Source organism: Sus scrofa, chromosome 17, assembly GCF_000003025.6.
Source record: "Sus scrofa isolate TJ Tabasco breed Duroc chromosome 17, Sscrofa11.1, whole genome shotgun sequence".
NCBI lineage: Eukaryota > Metazoa > Chordata > Mammalia > Artiodactyla > Suidae > Sus > Sus scrofa.
The window spans coordinates 26,486,465-26,501,972 of record NC_010459.5 but is presented as its reverse complement, the minus strand read 5'-3'; the positions used below and the strand labels follow the sequence as shown (position 1 = coordinate 26,501,972).

The 15,508-nt window shown below is 43.6% G+C and overlaps 1 protein-coding gene across 1 annotated transcript in view; it reads right to left on the bottom strand.

Moving 5' to 3' along the window:
- KAT14 (lysine acetyltransferase 14) overlaps window positions 1-15,508 on the bottom strand; it is a 36,576-nt gene that overhangs the window by 19,560 nt on the left and 1,508 nt on the right. Inside the window, exons 2-6 of the mRNA XM_013985104.2 lie at window positions 14,159-14,277; window positions 7,740-7,861; window positions 4,075-4,256; window positions 2,764-3,180; window positions 2,080-2,648 (exon numbers count right to left, since the gene is read on the bottom strand). Of these exons, the coding sequence (XP_013840558.1) occupies window positions 2,080-2,648; window positions 2,764-3,180; window positions 4,075-4,256; window positions 7,740-7,861; window positions 14,159-14,277 (1,409 nt within the window). The remainder of the gene's footprint in view (window positions 1-2,079; window positions 2,649-2,763; window positions 3,181-4,074; window positions 4,257-7,739; window positions 7,862-14,158; window positions 14,278-15,508) is intronic.

The following is a 15,508-nucleotide window of genomic DNA, read 5'->3' as shown; positions in this document are numbered from 1 at the left end:
ATGAATGACAGCAACATCTTCTCAGATGCACCTCTTAGAATCATGACAGTAAAAACAAAAATAAACAAATGGGACCTAATCAAACTTAAAAGTTCCTGCACAGCAAAGGAAACCCTAAACAACACAAAAAGACACCCACAGCATGGGAGAAAATCTTTGCAAATGAATCGACTGACAAGGGATTAATCTCCAAAATTTATAAACACCTTCTGCAGCTCCACACCAAAAAAACAAATAACCCCATCCAAAGATGGGCAGAAGATCTAAACAGACAGTTCTCCAAAGAAGACATACGGATGGCCAAAAAACACATGAAAAGATGTTCAACATCACTCATGATTACAGAAATGCAAATCAAAACCACTATGAGGTACCACCTTATACCAGCCAGAACGGCCATCATCAAAAAGTCTATAACCAATAAGTGCTGCAGAGGGTGTGGAGACAAAGGAACCCTGCTAAAATGTTGGTGGGATTGTAAATTGGTGCAACCACTGTGGAAAACAGTATGGAGATTGCTCAGAAAACTAAAAATAGAACTACCATTTGATCCAGCAATCCCACTCCTGGGCATCTATCCAGAGAAAACCATGACTCACAAAGACACATGTACTCCGATGTTCATGGTAGCACTATTTTCAATAGCCAAGACACGGAAACAACCTAAATGTCCATCGACAGAAGAGTGAATCAAGAAGGTGTGGTACATATACACAACGGAATATTACTCAGCCATTAAAAGGAACGAAATACCGGCATCTTTAGCAACATGGATGGCCATAGAAATTATCATGCTAGGTGAAGTCAGTCATACAATGAGACACCAACATCAAATGCTTTCATTGACATGTGGAATCTGAACTTCTTTGCAGAACAGATACTGACTCACAGACTTTGAAAAACTTATGCTTTCCAAAGGAGATAGTTCGGGGGGTGGGGGATGCACTGGGGTTGTGTGTTGGAAAGCCTATAAAATTGGATTGTGATGATTATTGTACAACTATAAATGTAATAAACTCGGTGAGTAATAAAAAAATAAATTAAAAAAAAATCCAACCTGTGTTAGAACCACACCCACTCACTGTTACCATCTATGCTGATTTCATACCATATGGCAGTGCTGGCCTGCAAAGCCAAAACTGCTTACTATCTGACCCTCTGCAGAAAAGGCTTGCCAACCCCAGGGTCCAACATCCAAATGAGAGGGGTGCTCCTAACAGACGGAGCAGAGCAAAGAGAAGCTAGGAAATTCTGGAACTCAAGAAGGAGCGTTTCATATGGAAAGAGCCATATACCAAAGCCCAGCAGCAGAAAAGAAAAGCCCCACACAGTACATCACTGAACAGCATCAGAACACTGGCAATAAAGACAGGCAATGAGACCAGATCCAACTAGTTCCCAAAGAAGATAGGAAAACGTGAAATAATCAAAATAAGCAATTCTCAGACAACCAGGAAACAGGGAAAATGTTTAACTTCACCTGTAACCAAAGAAACATGAATAAAAAACAAGATTTCATTTTCAGCCATCATATTAGCAAAACAAGTTAATCTGATTAACTGGTTAGTAATAAGCACTGTTCCCGAGAGCACAGACAGGGTTCCACCGAGGTCTTCCAGCCATGCTGACCCTGGCTACTGTTTTCTTAGGGTGTCTCCCGATGACACAGATGTCCACACTCCTTCACTAATGCTCAGCTGTGTCTAGTGCACTGTCCTAACAAACCTGTCAATCAGCGCCATGTACAGCCACCCTCAGCAGCTAAAAGATACAGAGTCTAGGTTCTGTCCAAAATCCCCAAAAGGAAGACAAAAGAACCAAACTCAGATATACTAAGGGACATTGGACAATTAAAAAAAAAATACTGTCCAGCCATTTTTTTTTTTTTTTGGCCACACCCTCAGCATGTGGAAGTTGCTTGCCATAGCAGTGACAATACCAGATCCCTAACCTCAAGGCCACCAGGGAACTCCCAAACCCAGTCATTTCTGTATTTCTCTCTCTTGCTCTGTCCTGCATTCCTGCACGTGCTCCATGGAGCAGCAGCCCCAGGAGTCAGGGAGTGTGGCCAAAACTCACCTGGTACCGGTCAAGGATTCTGAAGTCCTGACAGGTTGTCCTGTATGTGGCTTGTCCAGCTGGAAGCCTGGAAACTCCTCCATCTTTGGCCCCATAAATCCCATCCACTAAGAGAAGCGCCGCATTGACAACCTGATCCAAGTCAAAGAGCGGTAACCCTCGGTCCCGCTTTGCCTGCCTGACGATCAGCTTCCGCTTCAGCCGCCGGGCCTCTGGGGTCATGGCCACGGCACCAGGACAGGCTTCCAGGCGCTTGAGGAGCAGCTTCTCCTCGTAGATGCTCACAGGGGTGAACTTGGGCCCTTTGGGCTTACGGTCCTTCTCCAGCGCCTGCTTCCTCTTCTCTCGAGCCCTCGTTTGCAGGGATGTGTTGGAGTCTGTGTCTTCACTATCAATGTCCATCCTGTCGGGCTTCTCCTCCTCACTTTCCACCTCCTGCTTTATCTGCTCAGGGGCCCTGACCTTCTTTCTGCCCCCGACCCCTGTCCCTGAGGCGGAAGAGCAGGCAGGGGGCGGGACGTACTCCATCCCAGGGTCTATGACGCCGTCGCCTTCCAGCTCATCATCATCTGTGTGCAACAGAAAAGAGGAGGGAAAATGCAGGCCCACCACCCACGAGGGGGAGCGGACCCACTGACATGGAGGCCCACACACAACACAGAACCTGAGAACCGTTGGTCTTACCGTGAAACAAGGCTTGTGGCGGCATCACATCTGGAATCAGATCAGCTTCTGACAGCAGGCTGGGTGTGGCTGAGTGGGAGGCGGGGGTCCCAGGGGCAGAGAAATCCAGAGACGGAGAAGGAGATGGGCTTGTCAGTGGGGTGCGGTCGGAGGAGCTCAGGGAAGAAAAGTCGATCACTTCTCCTTTTTCCAGGATCATATCTGGCCTGCGGCCTCGGCTTACAAATTTTACGGGGGTGGATGAGGTGCTCCGGTCCAGAAAGCCAGCCGCCTCCTTCTGGGCTCTTCTGATGTCCTTTGCTTCCTGAGTCCGAGACCTTTTCTCTTTCAATTCCATGGCAGATTCCACAGGATTCCGACTTGCCCGTTTCCTAAGTCCCTCAACAGTAATGATGGGATCTAAAGTTGGTTTTGAGGCTGCAAGAAAAGAATAAAATATCTATTTTTTTTTTCTTTCTCTTTTTTTTTTTTTTTTTTTTTTTGCTTTTTAGGGCTGAACCTGCAGCTTATGGAAGTTCCCAGGCCAGGGGTCGAACTGGAGCTACAGCTGCCAGTCTATACCACAGCCACAGCCACAAAGGATCTAAGCTGCATCTGTAACCTACACCACAGCTCTCAGCAAAGCCAGATCCCTAACCCACTGAGTGAGGCCAGGGATCGAACCTGCAGCCTCATGGATACTGGTTAGATTCCCTTCTGCTGAGCCACTACAAGAACGCCTGTTTAAAATTCTTTAAAGCTCATTAAAAATTTTTTAGATTAAAAAAAATCAGATCAATGTGTGAATAATAAAAAGTTACCATAAATTTTTTTAAAGTGTGAAAATACATTATGGTTAGGCTATGAGAAAGAACGTCCTTATGGCTAAGAGAGAAAAAAATGAAATATTTAATAAGGAAATATTGTTGCCTGGAAGTTGCTTCTAAATAATCCAAGGGTGGTGACCAGTGGGTGGAGGGCTGGGAGGGGAGAAAGTACCCAGGGGCCAGATAAAAAGAGATTGCCAGCAAAAAACTGTTGAAGTGAAGGTACTTCACATAGTATTACTCTCTTCACATTTATAGATTTAAAATTTTCCGTAATGAAAAGGTTAAAAACTTAGAGTGGAAATAGAGACCCTTTCAGATACTAAAGGAAATTTATAAAACTGGCAACTTCATTGGGAAGGAGCAAAATATTTTTTGCATATTTATTTATAGCATAAGAAACAGTATCAGAACAAAACTGCAGAGCAGCCACAGGGAGGCAGGGAGGCTGGGCCTGGTAAAAGAGGACTGTCTATCCTGGTACTTCTGGCAGTCACGACAGTACCTTTCACCTTCAGAGCCGAGGTGGCCAGCTTCTCGCCCTCGGGCTTCAAGGTTGGGGGCCTGCTGTGCACGAGCTTCCACCACCCCGGCTCCCCAAATTCCTGCGCGCCTGAGCGGAAGTACATGGGGCTCCCAACGCTGAGGCAGCCCGCCACTGTGCTCCACCAGGTGGAAGTCTTCTTCCTGGAGAGCCCAAGAATTTAAAAATTATTGGTTTTCAACTCTATCCTTATACAGAAAGTGCAGTCTCTGACTCCAAGTCTGTGATGGGCTACAGCACCTCCTCTCTTTGAAGGAACAGAACACAATGAAAGAAGGGAAAAGCTCTGGGGTCTGTGTGGCTTCAAATCCCGGCTCCATCACCTTCCAGCTGCCTCAGTTGCTTCATCTTTAAAATCAGAATGGAGTTCCCATTATGGCTCAGTGGTAACAAACCCGACTAGTATCCATGAGGATACGGGTTCAATCCTTGGCCTTGCTCAGAGGATTAAGGATCTGGCGTTGCTGTGAGCTGTGGTGTAGGTCAAAGACATGGCTCGGATCCCACATTGCTGTGGCTGTGGTGTAGGCCGGCAGCTGTAGCTCCAATTGGACCCCTAGCCTGGGAACGTCCATGTGCTTCAGGTAAGGCCCTAAAAAGCAAAATAACAAACAAATAAATAAAATAAAACCAGAATATTAGAACCTGCAAGGCTACTGTGGGAATCAAATGAAACAACTCAGAAGTTCCCCATTGTGGCTCAGTGGTAACAAATCTGATTAGTAACTGTAAGGTTGCCAGTTTGATCCCTGGCCTTGCTCAATGGGTTAAGGATCTGGCGTTGTCGTGAGCTGTGGTATAGGTCACAGATATGGCTCAGATACTGTGTTGCTGTGGCTGTGGCAAAGGCTGGCAGCTGTAGCTCCAATTTGACCCCTAGCCCAGGAACCTCCATATGCCACGGGTGTGACCCTAAAAAAAAAAAAAAGGCAAAATAAAGTAAAAATAAATAAAACAACTCAAAGCTCGTAAAGCACTTCTTACAACAATCACCATGATTATGGAGTTCTACAGGCTACTTTTACTTCACTTGAACTGCTTTTACATATGAGTTAACACAGCCCTCATGAAAGAAGACAGGAGGGTCATCAGCCTGGTGAACAGGTCATCGTACCCATAAAGTCAGAGGCAACCCTTGGTCTGCTACTTGCTTTCACATAAAACTACGTCCCACAAACACAGAACTGAACCTTGGGGAAAAACCAACTCTGACCACCCCTCAAAACACACAAGCATTTCAAAATAACCGCACAAGAGTGTATGCACCAAAATTTTTAAATGACATATAAAAATGTCAACTATTCAGGTCCCTATTAAAAATTCTTTTTAAGGAAACTATTCTATTTCCATCTTAAAAACAAAAATCAAGGACTAGAAATCCTAAAGAACAGTCTCTCATAAGAAGGCCAGTATAACATATGGAAAATATTGCTAGGGAGGCAAAAGAAGTATCTTTCTTTTTTTTTTTGGGCCGCACCCATAGCATATGGAGGTTCCCAGGCTAGGGGGTCTAATCAGAGCAATAGCTGCCGGCCTACGCCACAGCAACACCAGATCTGAGCTGCATCTGTGATCTACACCACAGCTCACAGTAACAGTGGATCCTTAACCCACTGAGTAAGGCCAGGGATCGAACCTGCATCCTCATGGATACTAGGCAGGTTCGTTAACCGCTGAGCCACAACGGGAACTCTAATGCACTTTTTAATAGCTTCATTCTATTTATAGCAAATGATATGGGTTTTCCACTAACCATAGCACTGTGACATTTCTTTTTAAAAATAATGTATTTTTAAGTGACTTGATTCAGTGATATACTAATATGACCAAAGCCCACTAGTTTAACGATTAAACTATAAGTTGGAGAGTAATTAATGCCTTTCAAAAGTAGTAAAAAGAAAAAAGCCTCAGCTGATGCCTTACAGAACACACTCTACAAATGAACAAATGAAACAACTGAGCAACTGCTATTAAAATACAGCAACATCCTTAAAACAGGCAATTTAAATCCAACTTCCAGAAGATAATCCACCAAACAGAACAGCACTCAAAGATCATGAAAACCTTCCAAGATCTAATTTTACCACTTTTTTCCCTTTCTTGTCCCTTATGAATGGGGTATATTAAGATCCATAAATAGAGCTAAATCATTAAACTAAGACAACAGATTTCCTTTTTTAAGAACCAGTTAGACTGTCAATTCCTTTCTTAGTACCACTAAATAACTCAAGAACAAAAATAACTTCTTTTGTAAAAATGCACTGCATCTATTCTATTTTTTCCTCACTGCGGCCTGCAGAAGGTCACGCCTCCCTGATTCCTCAACAACTTGAGCAGAGCTGTGACTTCTCGGCATCTGAGGAAACTGGCAGCAGAGAGTTCAGAGTAAGGACGGGTACAAACTCCCTGTTCTGACATTTCTTGTGTCCACACTGATCCATTTAGGCAAGATTTATGAATCTCAGAGGACTTCAGAAGACAACTAACAATTAGAATCTCAAACCATCCACCAATGCAAATACAAGATAATCCCCGAGAGCAATCAAAATCTTATTAGATGCATGTGGTCCGGATGTCTGCGCCCCGAATCCCTCCCTAAGTCTGATGAACCAGGGAGGAGTCACAGAGGTGGAGCGCTCAGGAGTAATGATGAAAAGAGAAATGAATGAATAAACTGGGTGCATGTTAATATGCCCAGGCTTGGTGAAGCACTGTGAAGACCAAAGAGTACACAGTGGTTTCTACCTGCCAGAATTACTAAAGACAAATACTAATTAACAAAGAGCAACTGGAATGAGTGCAGTCAATTACTGCCTCTGTCTCTTCTTCTGACCTCCTATAAGGCACTGATCTTTAAAGGACATAATAATCCTCTATCCTCAAGTTAGTCACTCAACCGTTTTCTCCTTTTCTTTTTAGGGCTGTACCTGCAGCATATGCAAGTTCCCAGGGCTAGGGGTTGACTTGCAGCTGCAGCTGCTGGCCTATGCCACAGCCACAGCAACACCAAACCCAAGCTGCACAGTGACCTACACCACAGCTTGTGGCAAGGCCAGAGCCTTAACCCACTGAGTGAGGCCAGGGATTAAATTTGCATCCTCATGAATACCAGTTGGGTTCTTAACCAACTAAGTCACAAAAGAAACTCCATCAACCAACTATTAAACAGCCTCATTTGGAGTTTCCGAGAGGCTCAGCAGGTTAAGGATCCAGCATTGTCACTTCAGTGGCTCAAGCTGCTGCTGTGGCATGGGTTTGATCCCTGGCCTAGGAACTTCCACACGTGGTGGGAACAGCCAAAAACAACAACAACAGCCTCATTTAATCAAACTCTCTATTTTTTAACATCCTAAGAATCTGTTCAAATGTCTTCTTGCTCAGTAGAAACCAGCAATTTCCTCTGAAAGTAGCATTAAGAAGTATCGAAATCTAGATTTGTAATTTTATACACACCCACTCTGATTTTTAACTTAAAGTAACAAAACTGTTTGGATTAAAAAATACTCAGTAATTGCCACAAGTAAATACTCGCATCCTCTAAAGGCTTGCATTAGGGTGCCTCAAATCTCACAAACTTTATCCTTTGCATCTTCATTCAAGTATAAAGTTTTTTACAATCACATTACCTATTCCCTAGTAAAAAAGTCCAATGCTTCTCAATAAATGCACAGATATCTTCTTTCCACCTGAAGTAGCCTTGCCTTCCACTCCCTTCCAGAGACAGGTTGTACATCGCCAACATGACCACCTGAAACACAAAGAAACAAGGCTGGAGAAAAGCACAAACGGGGATGATCGACTCCCGAGGACAATGTTGGCTGTTCTGTCTTCTGAGTAGGAATAGCGAGGAATGGAGCAGGAAAAGGAAGAATAACATCTTGGAATATTCTTAGCACAGAATTTTACTTCCTTTTTTGCTTTCAGTAAATGAGTAGCACTGATTTCAATCTCGTGTGTTACATATGCCAGGCTGATGTGTGGCTGAGCTGGGATAAGGAGCAACTGCCCTAAGCAGCCTCTACCCAGTCTCCCTCCAACACTCACAAGGCAGCACAAAATACTGTGCCAGCTACTGGCTACTGGCAGCTGGAGGCTCCAGGGCCTGCTGCAGCCCACATTTCTGACAGACGGTACTGACCTTTATTAGATATTTTGAACTTCACCCCTGCACATATACTCTTCAGAGGGCAAAAACAAAAGACTCAGAATTTCATAACTGAAGATAACGTGAGGTACAACCTATTCTGGGTTTAGCCTTTCTCAGCTGTAGAAACCTTTACTGAGATGAAATCAGCAGAGACAAGGGATGGGGCCTGAAAGGCCTGGCTGCCAGGCCCCTCTAAGAAAGTGGACAACCCTCCAGCTCCACAAGAGCCTCCACATCTGGCTGTGAATTCATTATCCAATTTTTTTAGATAATGAATTTACAGCCCCAAACATGGTAGAATTTTTCAGAGGATAAGTAATACATGCTCGCTGTAAAAGACCTCAGTAATAAAGATAAGCAAAGAAGGAAGTAAAAATAATTTTCAATCCTCCATCCTGTTGTAGCTCAGTGGGTTAAGAACCTGACATAGTATTCACAAGGATGTAAGGTCAATCCCTGGCCGTGAGCTGTGGTGTAAGTGGCAGATGCAGCTCCTATCTGACTGCTGTGGCTGTGGTGTAGGCCGGCAGCTGCAGCCAAAAAAAGAAAAATATTTTTAAAAAAGAAATAATCCTGGGAGTTCCTGTTGTGGCTCAGCAGAAACCAACCTGACTAACATCCATGAGGATGCGGCTCTGCTCAGTGATTTAAGGATCCAGTGCTGCCATAAGCTGTGGTGTAAATCACAGATGAGGCTCGGATCTGGTGTTGCTGTGACGGTGGTGTAGGCCAGCAGCTGTAACTCAATTTTGATCCCTAACCTGGGAACTTCATATGCCACAGGAAAGGCCCTAAGAAAAAGAAAAACAAAAGAAATAATCCTTCTTAACATTTTTAGTGACTGTCCTTTCAAATACATATATATATATATATATATATATACACACACACACATACATACATATATACACATATATATGTACATATATGTATGTGTGTGTGTATGTATATATATATATATATATATATATTTTTTTTTTTTTTGTCTTTTTGTCTTTTTAGGGCTGCGGCCGAGGCATATGGAGGTTCCCAGGCTAGGGGCTGAATTGGAGTTGTAGCCACCAGCCTACACCAGAGGCACAGCACCAGATCCGAGCCTCGTCTGAGACTTACACCACAGTTCACCGCAACGGTGGATCCTCAACCTCATGGTTCCTAGTTGGATAGTTTCCACTGTGCCACGAGGAAAACTCCCAAATATTTCTCTTTGCATCTAAATGCAATTTTGTAACTGTAAATGAATAACAACAACAAAAAAACCCACAAGCTATCCAAAATCATGTTTTCAACCTAATAAAAATAATGATTACTTTGGGGCCAATGAAACTGAAATCCTTACATGATTCTTCTTTCCATAAGAAGCTGTAAAGAGTCTAATAAACGGCAGCTCATGCTCTCCATCAGCAGAAAATCCTAATGTCCAACAGGAAGACCTATGATTAACACCTCAAAGGGGCCTGGGGATTCTGGCGGGATTCTGCCAAACAATTAACCCCATGGAGTTTGTTCAAATCCTTCCACTTATTTTTGCATCAGGTCAACAATGGCCAACATACCTCTCCCTTTAAACAATTATTGTTCACGGGAGTCACTGTTAAATGGATACAAGATTTCAGTTTGGGAACATGAGCTTGATCTGGAGATGATGATGGTGATGGTTGCAAAACCCTGTGAATGTAACTAATGCCACTGAATTGTATGCTTAAAAATAATTACACTGGTAAGCTTTGCTATGTCTATTTTACTACATAAAGCTTTATGACTATTTCACTACAATTTTAACAATGGTTTAAGAAATACCTGAAGAAAAGAATGGAATGAACTCTTCTGCCCACTCTCAGGCTCCTTGGAAACATGTACTCACTGTTAACCTCAGTGGTACAGGCATAAGTGTGTTGTCCCATTTCTGGTACTTTTTTGAAATATTTGAAACACTTCACGACTTTTAAAAAATTAAGATTCACATATTTACTGAAAATAACTTTTCCTATTGTCATATTTACTGAGCAAACTACAAATCCAAAGCATTAAGGACATGGTTTTCCCCCATTTGTAATCTTAAATGAATGAATCCCAGCTTTGTTTTCTGTTCTCACACCACTAGTCCCAGCTCACAGTAACAGGCCAGCCTTGGGGACCAGCAACCCCAAGGCCTCACTCAGGCTGGCACTGCCCAGAAGGAACCTCCCAAATGTCTAAAGAGCACCCAGGAAGATAAGAAGCACCCAGGACAAGAATGTAAAACTGCCCTATCCCAGGATTTCCTGCTGTGGTTCAGGAGAAACTAGCATCCATGAGGACGAAGGTTCGATCCCTGGCCTTGCTCAGTGGGTTAAGGATCTGGCCTTGCCAAAAGCTGTGGTGTAGGTTGAAGATGTGGCTCAGATCTGATGTTGCTGCAGTTGTGGCATAGGCCAGCGGCTACATCTCCAATTTGACCCCTAGCCTGGGAACCTCCATATGCCTCCGGGTCGGCCCTAAAAAGAAAGAAAAAAAACCTGCCCTATCCCTCTCAAACACCTGATCACTTCCCCTACTTTCCAGACTACTGTTTAAAGTCTCCAAGGAAGAGGAGAGGACACAGAAATCGAGTGGATTCGAAATCAAACTATGGTTTCCGCCAGGGAAACTGTGGGGGCAGGGGGTAGGGGAGGATAAATTAGGATGGGAATAATGCAAACACTACCATACATAAAATAATTAATAAGGATCTAGTGTACAGCACTGGAAAATCCACCTGATAGTCTGTAATAACATACATGAGAAAAAAGAATTTATATACGTGTATGTATAACCGATTCACTTTGCTATATACCTAAAACTAATACAACTTTGTAAGTCAACTATATGCCAATAAAATTTTTAAAAAAAGAAAATGAGTAGAACTTTTAGCCACCTCTTTACTGTTGATATTTTGTAACAAGGATTTCTACTTCTTGCTTTGATAAATCAACAGAGTTTAAGATTTAAAATGGCAGGAGTTTCCTGGTGGCTCAGTGGCTTAAGGATCCAGCATTGTCACTACAGCAGCCTGGGTTGCTGCTGTGGCACAGGTTTGATCCCTAGCCTGGGGTCTTTCACATACCATGGGCACAGCCAAAAAAAAAAAAAAAAAGTTTGGAGTTCCCCATGTGGCAAACGGAATTGGCATCATCTCTGTAGCGCCAGAAAGCAGGTTAGATCCCTGGCCAGGTACAAAGGGTTAAGGATCCAGCATCGCCCCAGCTGCAGCAGAGGTGGCAACGGTGGCTTGAATCTGATCCCTGGCACCAGTAAGGAAGGGAAGGAAGGGAAGGAAGGGAAGGAAGGGAAGGAAGGGCAGGAAGGGAAGGAAGGAAGGAAGGAAGGAAGGAAGGAAGGAAGGAAAGAAGGAAGGAAAGAAAGAAAGAAAGAAAGAAAGAAAGAAAGAAAGAAAGAAAGAAAGAAAGAAAGAATTTCATTTAAAAGAACCTCCATGGAAAACTCGTAGTCTTTTTTTTGCTTTTTTAGGGCCACATTTGTGGCAGATGGAAGTTCCCAGGTTAGAGGTCGAATTGGAGCTGCAGCTGAGACTTATACTACAACCACAGCAACTGGGGATCCAAGCTGCATCTGTGACCTAGTGACCTACACCACAGCACAGCAACGATGGATCCCTGACCCCACTGAGTGAGGCCAGGGATTGAACTCACATCCTCAGGGATACTAGTTGGATTCATTTCCAATGCACCACAACAGGAACTCCCAAAAACTCATTATCTTGAAAGGAACGTAAATTCGTTCTTCTTCCATTTCACAGTTTTATGAGAAGCTACTTGCAGGCCAAATGCATATCTGCCTTTGTGCGCACATGTCAGAATCACCTATTAATAGTAATCTGACCTTGCCTAGATACAGTGTCTTTTTTGTCTTTTCAGGGCCACAACCGTGGCATGTGGATCTGAACCACATCTGCGACCTACACCACAGCTCACGGCAATACCGGATCTTTAACCCACTGACTGAGCGAGGCCAGGGATCAAACCCGCAACCTCATGATTCCTAGTTGGATTCATTTCTGCTGAGCCATGACAGGAACTCCCTAGACATAGTATCTTATGTACACTTTGAAAAAAAAATCCCAGTGGTAATATTCATGAGACTGTATCCTCAAACAAACTTCCCTTCATTTTCTACTTTGATATTTTCAGGTACGTCAACAAAGGCTCCAACAAGCTCCACTGACAGATTTCATCAGATGTCCTAATAAAGCGCTGATAATTAAAACAATACCCTAAGGTTGCCAACACCACTACACTTTACAAGGAACATCTTAAATGACTTAAAGGGTATAATTTAAAATCTTGTTCTCATTACCCTGTTTATTTCCTTCATAGCAAGAAGTGCTGGGGTAATTAAATTGTTTGTCTGCTTATTGTCTAGAATTAATGTCTAGAATGTCGGCTGCCTGGGGCTGGGGTCTTGACTTTCTTATTCATCACAAAGAGAACCAACTGGTCTTCGCTAGATTCTATTCTCCAGGCCTAGAACAGTGTCTGGTTCATCATGGACACTCAATATTTATTGAATGAATAAACATAAAAACCCAGTATGTGATGTCTAATTCGTTCATTTTTAGAACTTAAAGGCTGCATATACATTCATGCCTCGTTATAAAGATATTAATATAGGCAGTTCCCATTGCGGTACTGCAGAAATGAATCCAACTAGGAACCATGAGGTTGTGAGTTAGATCTCTAGCCTCACTCAGTAGGTTAAGGATCCGGTATTGCTGTGAGCTGTGGTGTAGGCCATGGACACAGCTTGGATCTGGCGTTGCTGTGGCTGTGGTGTAGGGCGGCAGCTGTAGCTCCGATTAGACCCCTAACCTGGGAACGTCCATATGCCACAGGTGCAGCTCTAAAAAGCAAAAAAAAAAAAAAAAGATATTAATATAAAAACAAAACCAAAAAACTAATACAACCTGGAGCTCAGTTAAAAGATATTGTTCAGGCTATAGTTGGCTGTGATTAGGGTAGCCATCTTTTTTCTTTTAATTGAAGTATAGTTGTTTTACAATATTATGCTAGTTTCAGGTGCAGAGCTTAAGGATTCACCATCTTTACATTTTTTAGAATGGCTTTATTTTTCTAAAAATAGCTGCCAGAAGCGTTCTCGTCGTGGCTCAGTGGTTAACGAATGCAACTAGGAACCATGAGGTTGCGGGTTTGATCCCTGGCCTTGCTCAGTGGGTTAAGGATCTGGTGTTGCTGTGAGCTGTGGTGTAGGCCACAGACTTGGCTTGGATCCCGCGTTGCTGTGGCTATGGCGTAGGCTGGCGGCTACAGCTCCGATCAGACCCCTACCCTGGGAACCTCCATATGCTGCCTGTACAGCCCTAGAAAAGACAACACAAAATACATACATACATACATATAGCTGCCAGAAACCTCTTCCATTAAAATCAGTTTGGGGAATTCCCATTTCGGCTCAGTGGTAACGAATCTGACTAGTGTCCATGAAGGCACAGGTTTGATCCCTGGCCTCGCTCAGTGGGTTAAGGATCCAGCACTGCCGTGAGCTGTGGTGTAGGTCACGCACACAGCTCAGATCCAGCATTGCTGTGGCTATGGTGTAGGACAGCAGCTACAGCTCCAATGCGACCCCTAGCCTGGGAACCTCCATTTACCACAGGTGCAGCCCTAAAAAGAAAAAAAAGAAAAAAGAATCTCAAACCCAATTCATTAAGTTAGCAGCAAGTATTTTTTACTAAGAAATCCCTTCTTCACGTATTTGCTACATGACTTTCATTGTGAAATAAACTGACCCTCAAAACAACTCAAAAGCTCATCCCTAAACTCCTCATTCTCTAGATATTTATTCCAATAAATTACCTGGGGGACCAACCTCACAAATACCCAAGGAAGAGCTTTTACTCACTTGCTGCCAGGTCAGCTTCAGCCTCTCATACTGCTCCTTGCCATCTTCCGAGCAATCAGAACAAGTAAACCTAAAAAAATTATCGCCCTTAAGGTAACTGAGCTGTTCCCTCAGCTGACCTAGGAGAAAAACAAAAGGCACATCACACGTCTGTCCAGAGCAGAAGTAACCCAAAGCTTGAATCAATTTATCAACTATTTTTCAAGTTTCCAGGCTGTGTTTTTCCCTTTCTTTTCTGCAGGGTCAGGGTCGGGAAGGGAGATTTTTATTCATCTAACAGCAGGTGCATGTCCACTCAGGTATTTCTGTGGTTCCCCAACTTTCAGAAGAGCCTGGAAAAGCAGGTAAGATTGTTCTCACTGGCTATTCCAACCGTTAGCATTCCAGATTCCTATAGGTCTCTTCACACTTTCTTCCAGAAAATATCTGAGCTCTCACTGAGCCAGGGTCTAGGCTGGGAGCCTGTAACATAACACACAACACAGATATGATGCCAGATCCTGAGCTTACAAAGTCTGAGGGCTACAAAGGAGCAAGCAGGGAATCAGAGCAGCTCAGCAGGGCTCCACCCTCACTGAACATCAGAACCACCCGGGGGTTGTCTTGTTTTAAATATGCCCAGGGCCTACTGCACACAAAATAAATCAAGCCCTGGAAGCAGTGCAGTTTTTGAAGTTCCCCAGGTGATCCGGTGCTCTAGAAGAAACAGAAACCCCCGCAGTCGCTGTGATGCATGCAGGAGGCAATAGGAGGACACATAAGAGGTGCCCACCTACATCGGGAAGACAGGAGAGCTAGAAGTGGGGCCGACAGGGACCTGAAGGATGGCCAAAATTGGCAGGCGAAAAGAGATGCTTGTGTGTGTGAGACTGGGCCGGGGTGGGGAAGGTGGGGGGACATAAGCTGTAGAGACATATTCCACAGAGGACGTTTGTGTGTGCGAAGTCCTGGGGGGAAGAAAGAACTGCAACTGCTCATGGGGAATTAAAGGCTCACTCTAACTGCAAAGTTGTGTTTCCATGTGCAGATAGGTGGACACTAAAGAGTGAGGCTGGAGAAGTTAGCAGGGGCCTCATCAGGAAGGGCAGAAAATGCTGCAAAGACAATGGGAAACATTCTTAGGCAGAACCCTGAATTTATAAGCAGAGACAGCTCAAAAGCAGAAACTAGCTAAAATGTAGTCAATTTTGGGTTTGCTTTTGGTGAAAATGCTATCAATTTATTAACAGTAATTACGAATGTGAAGAGTTGAATCCAAAACATTTCCACACAGCAGAAAATGGCCTGCTTCACAATGATACAGACATACATGCATATACATAAACTTCTCTGACCTAGTTACAAATTCTA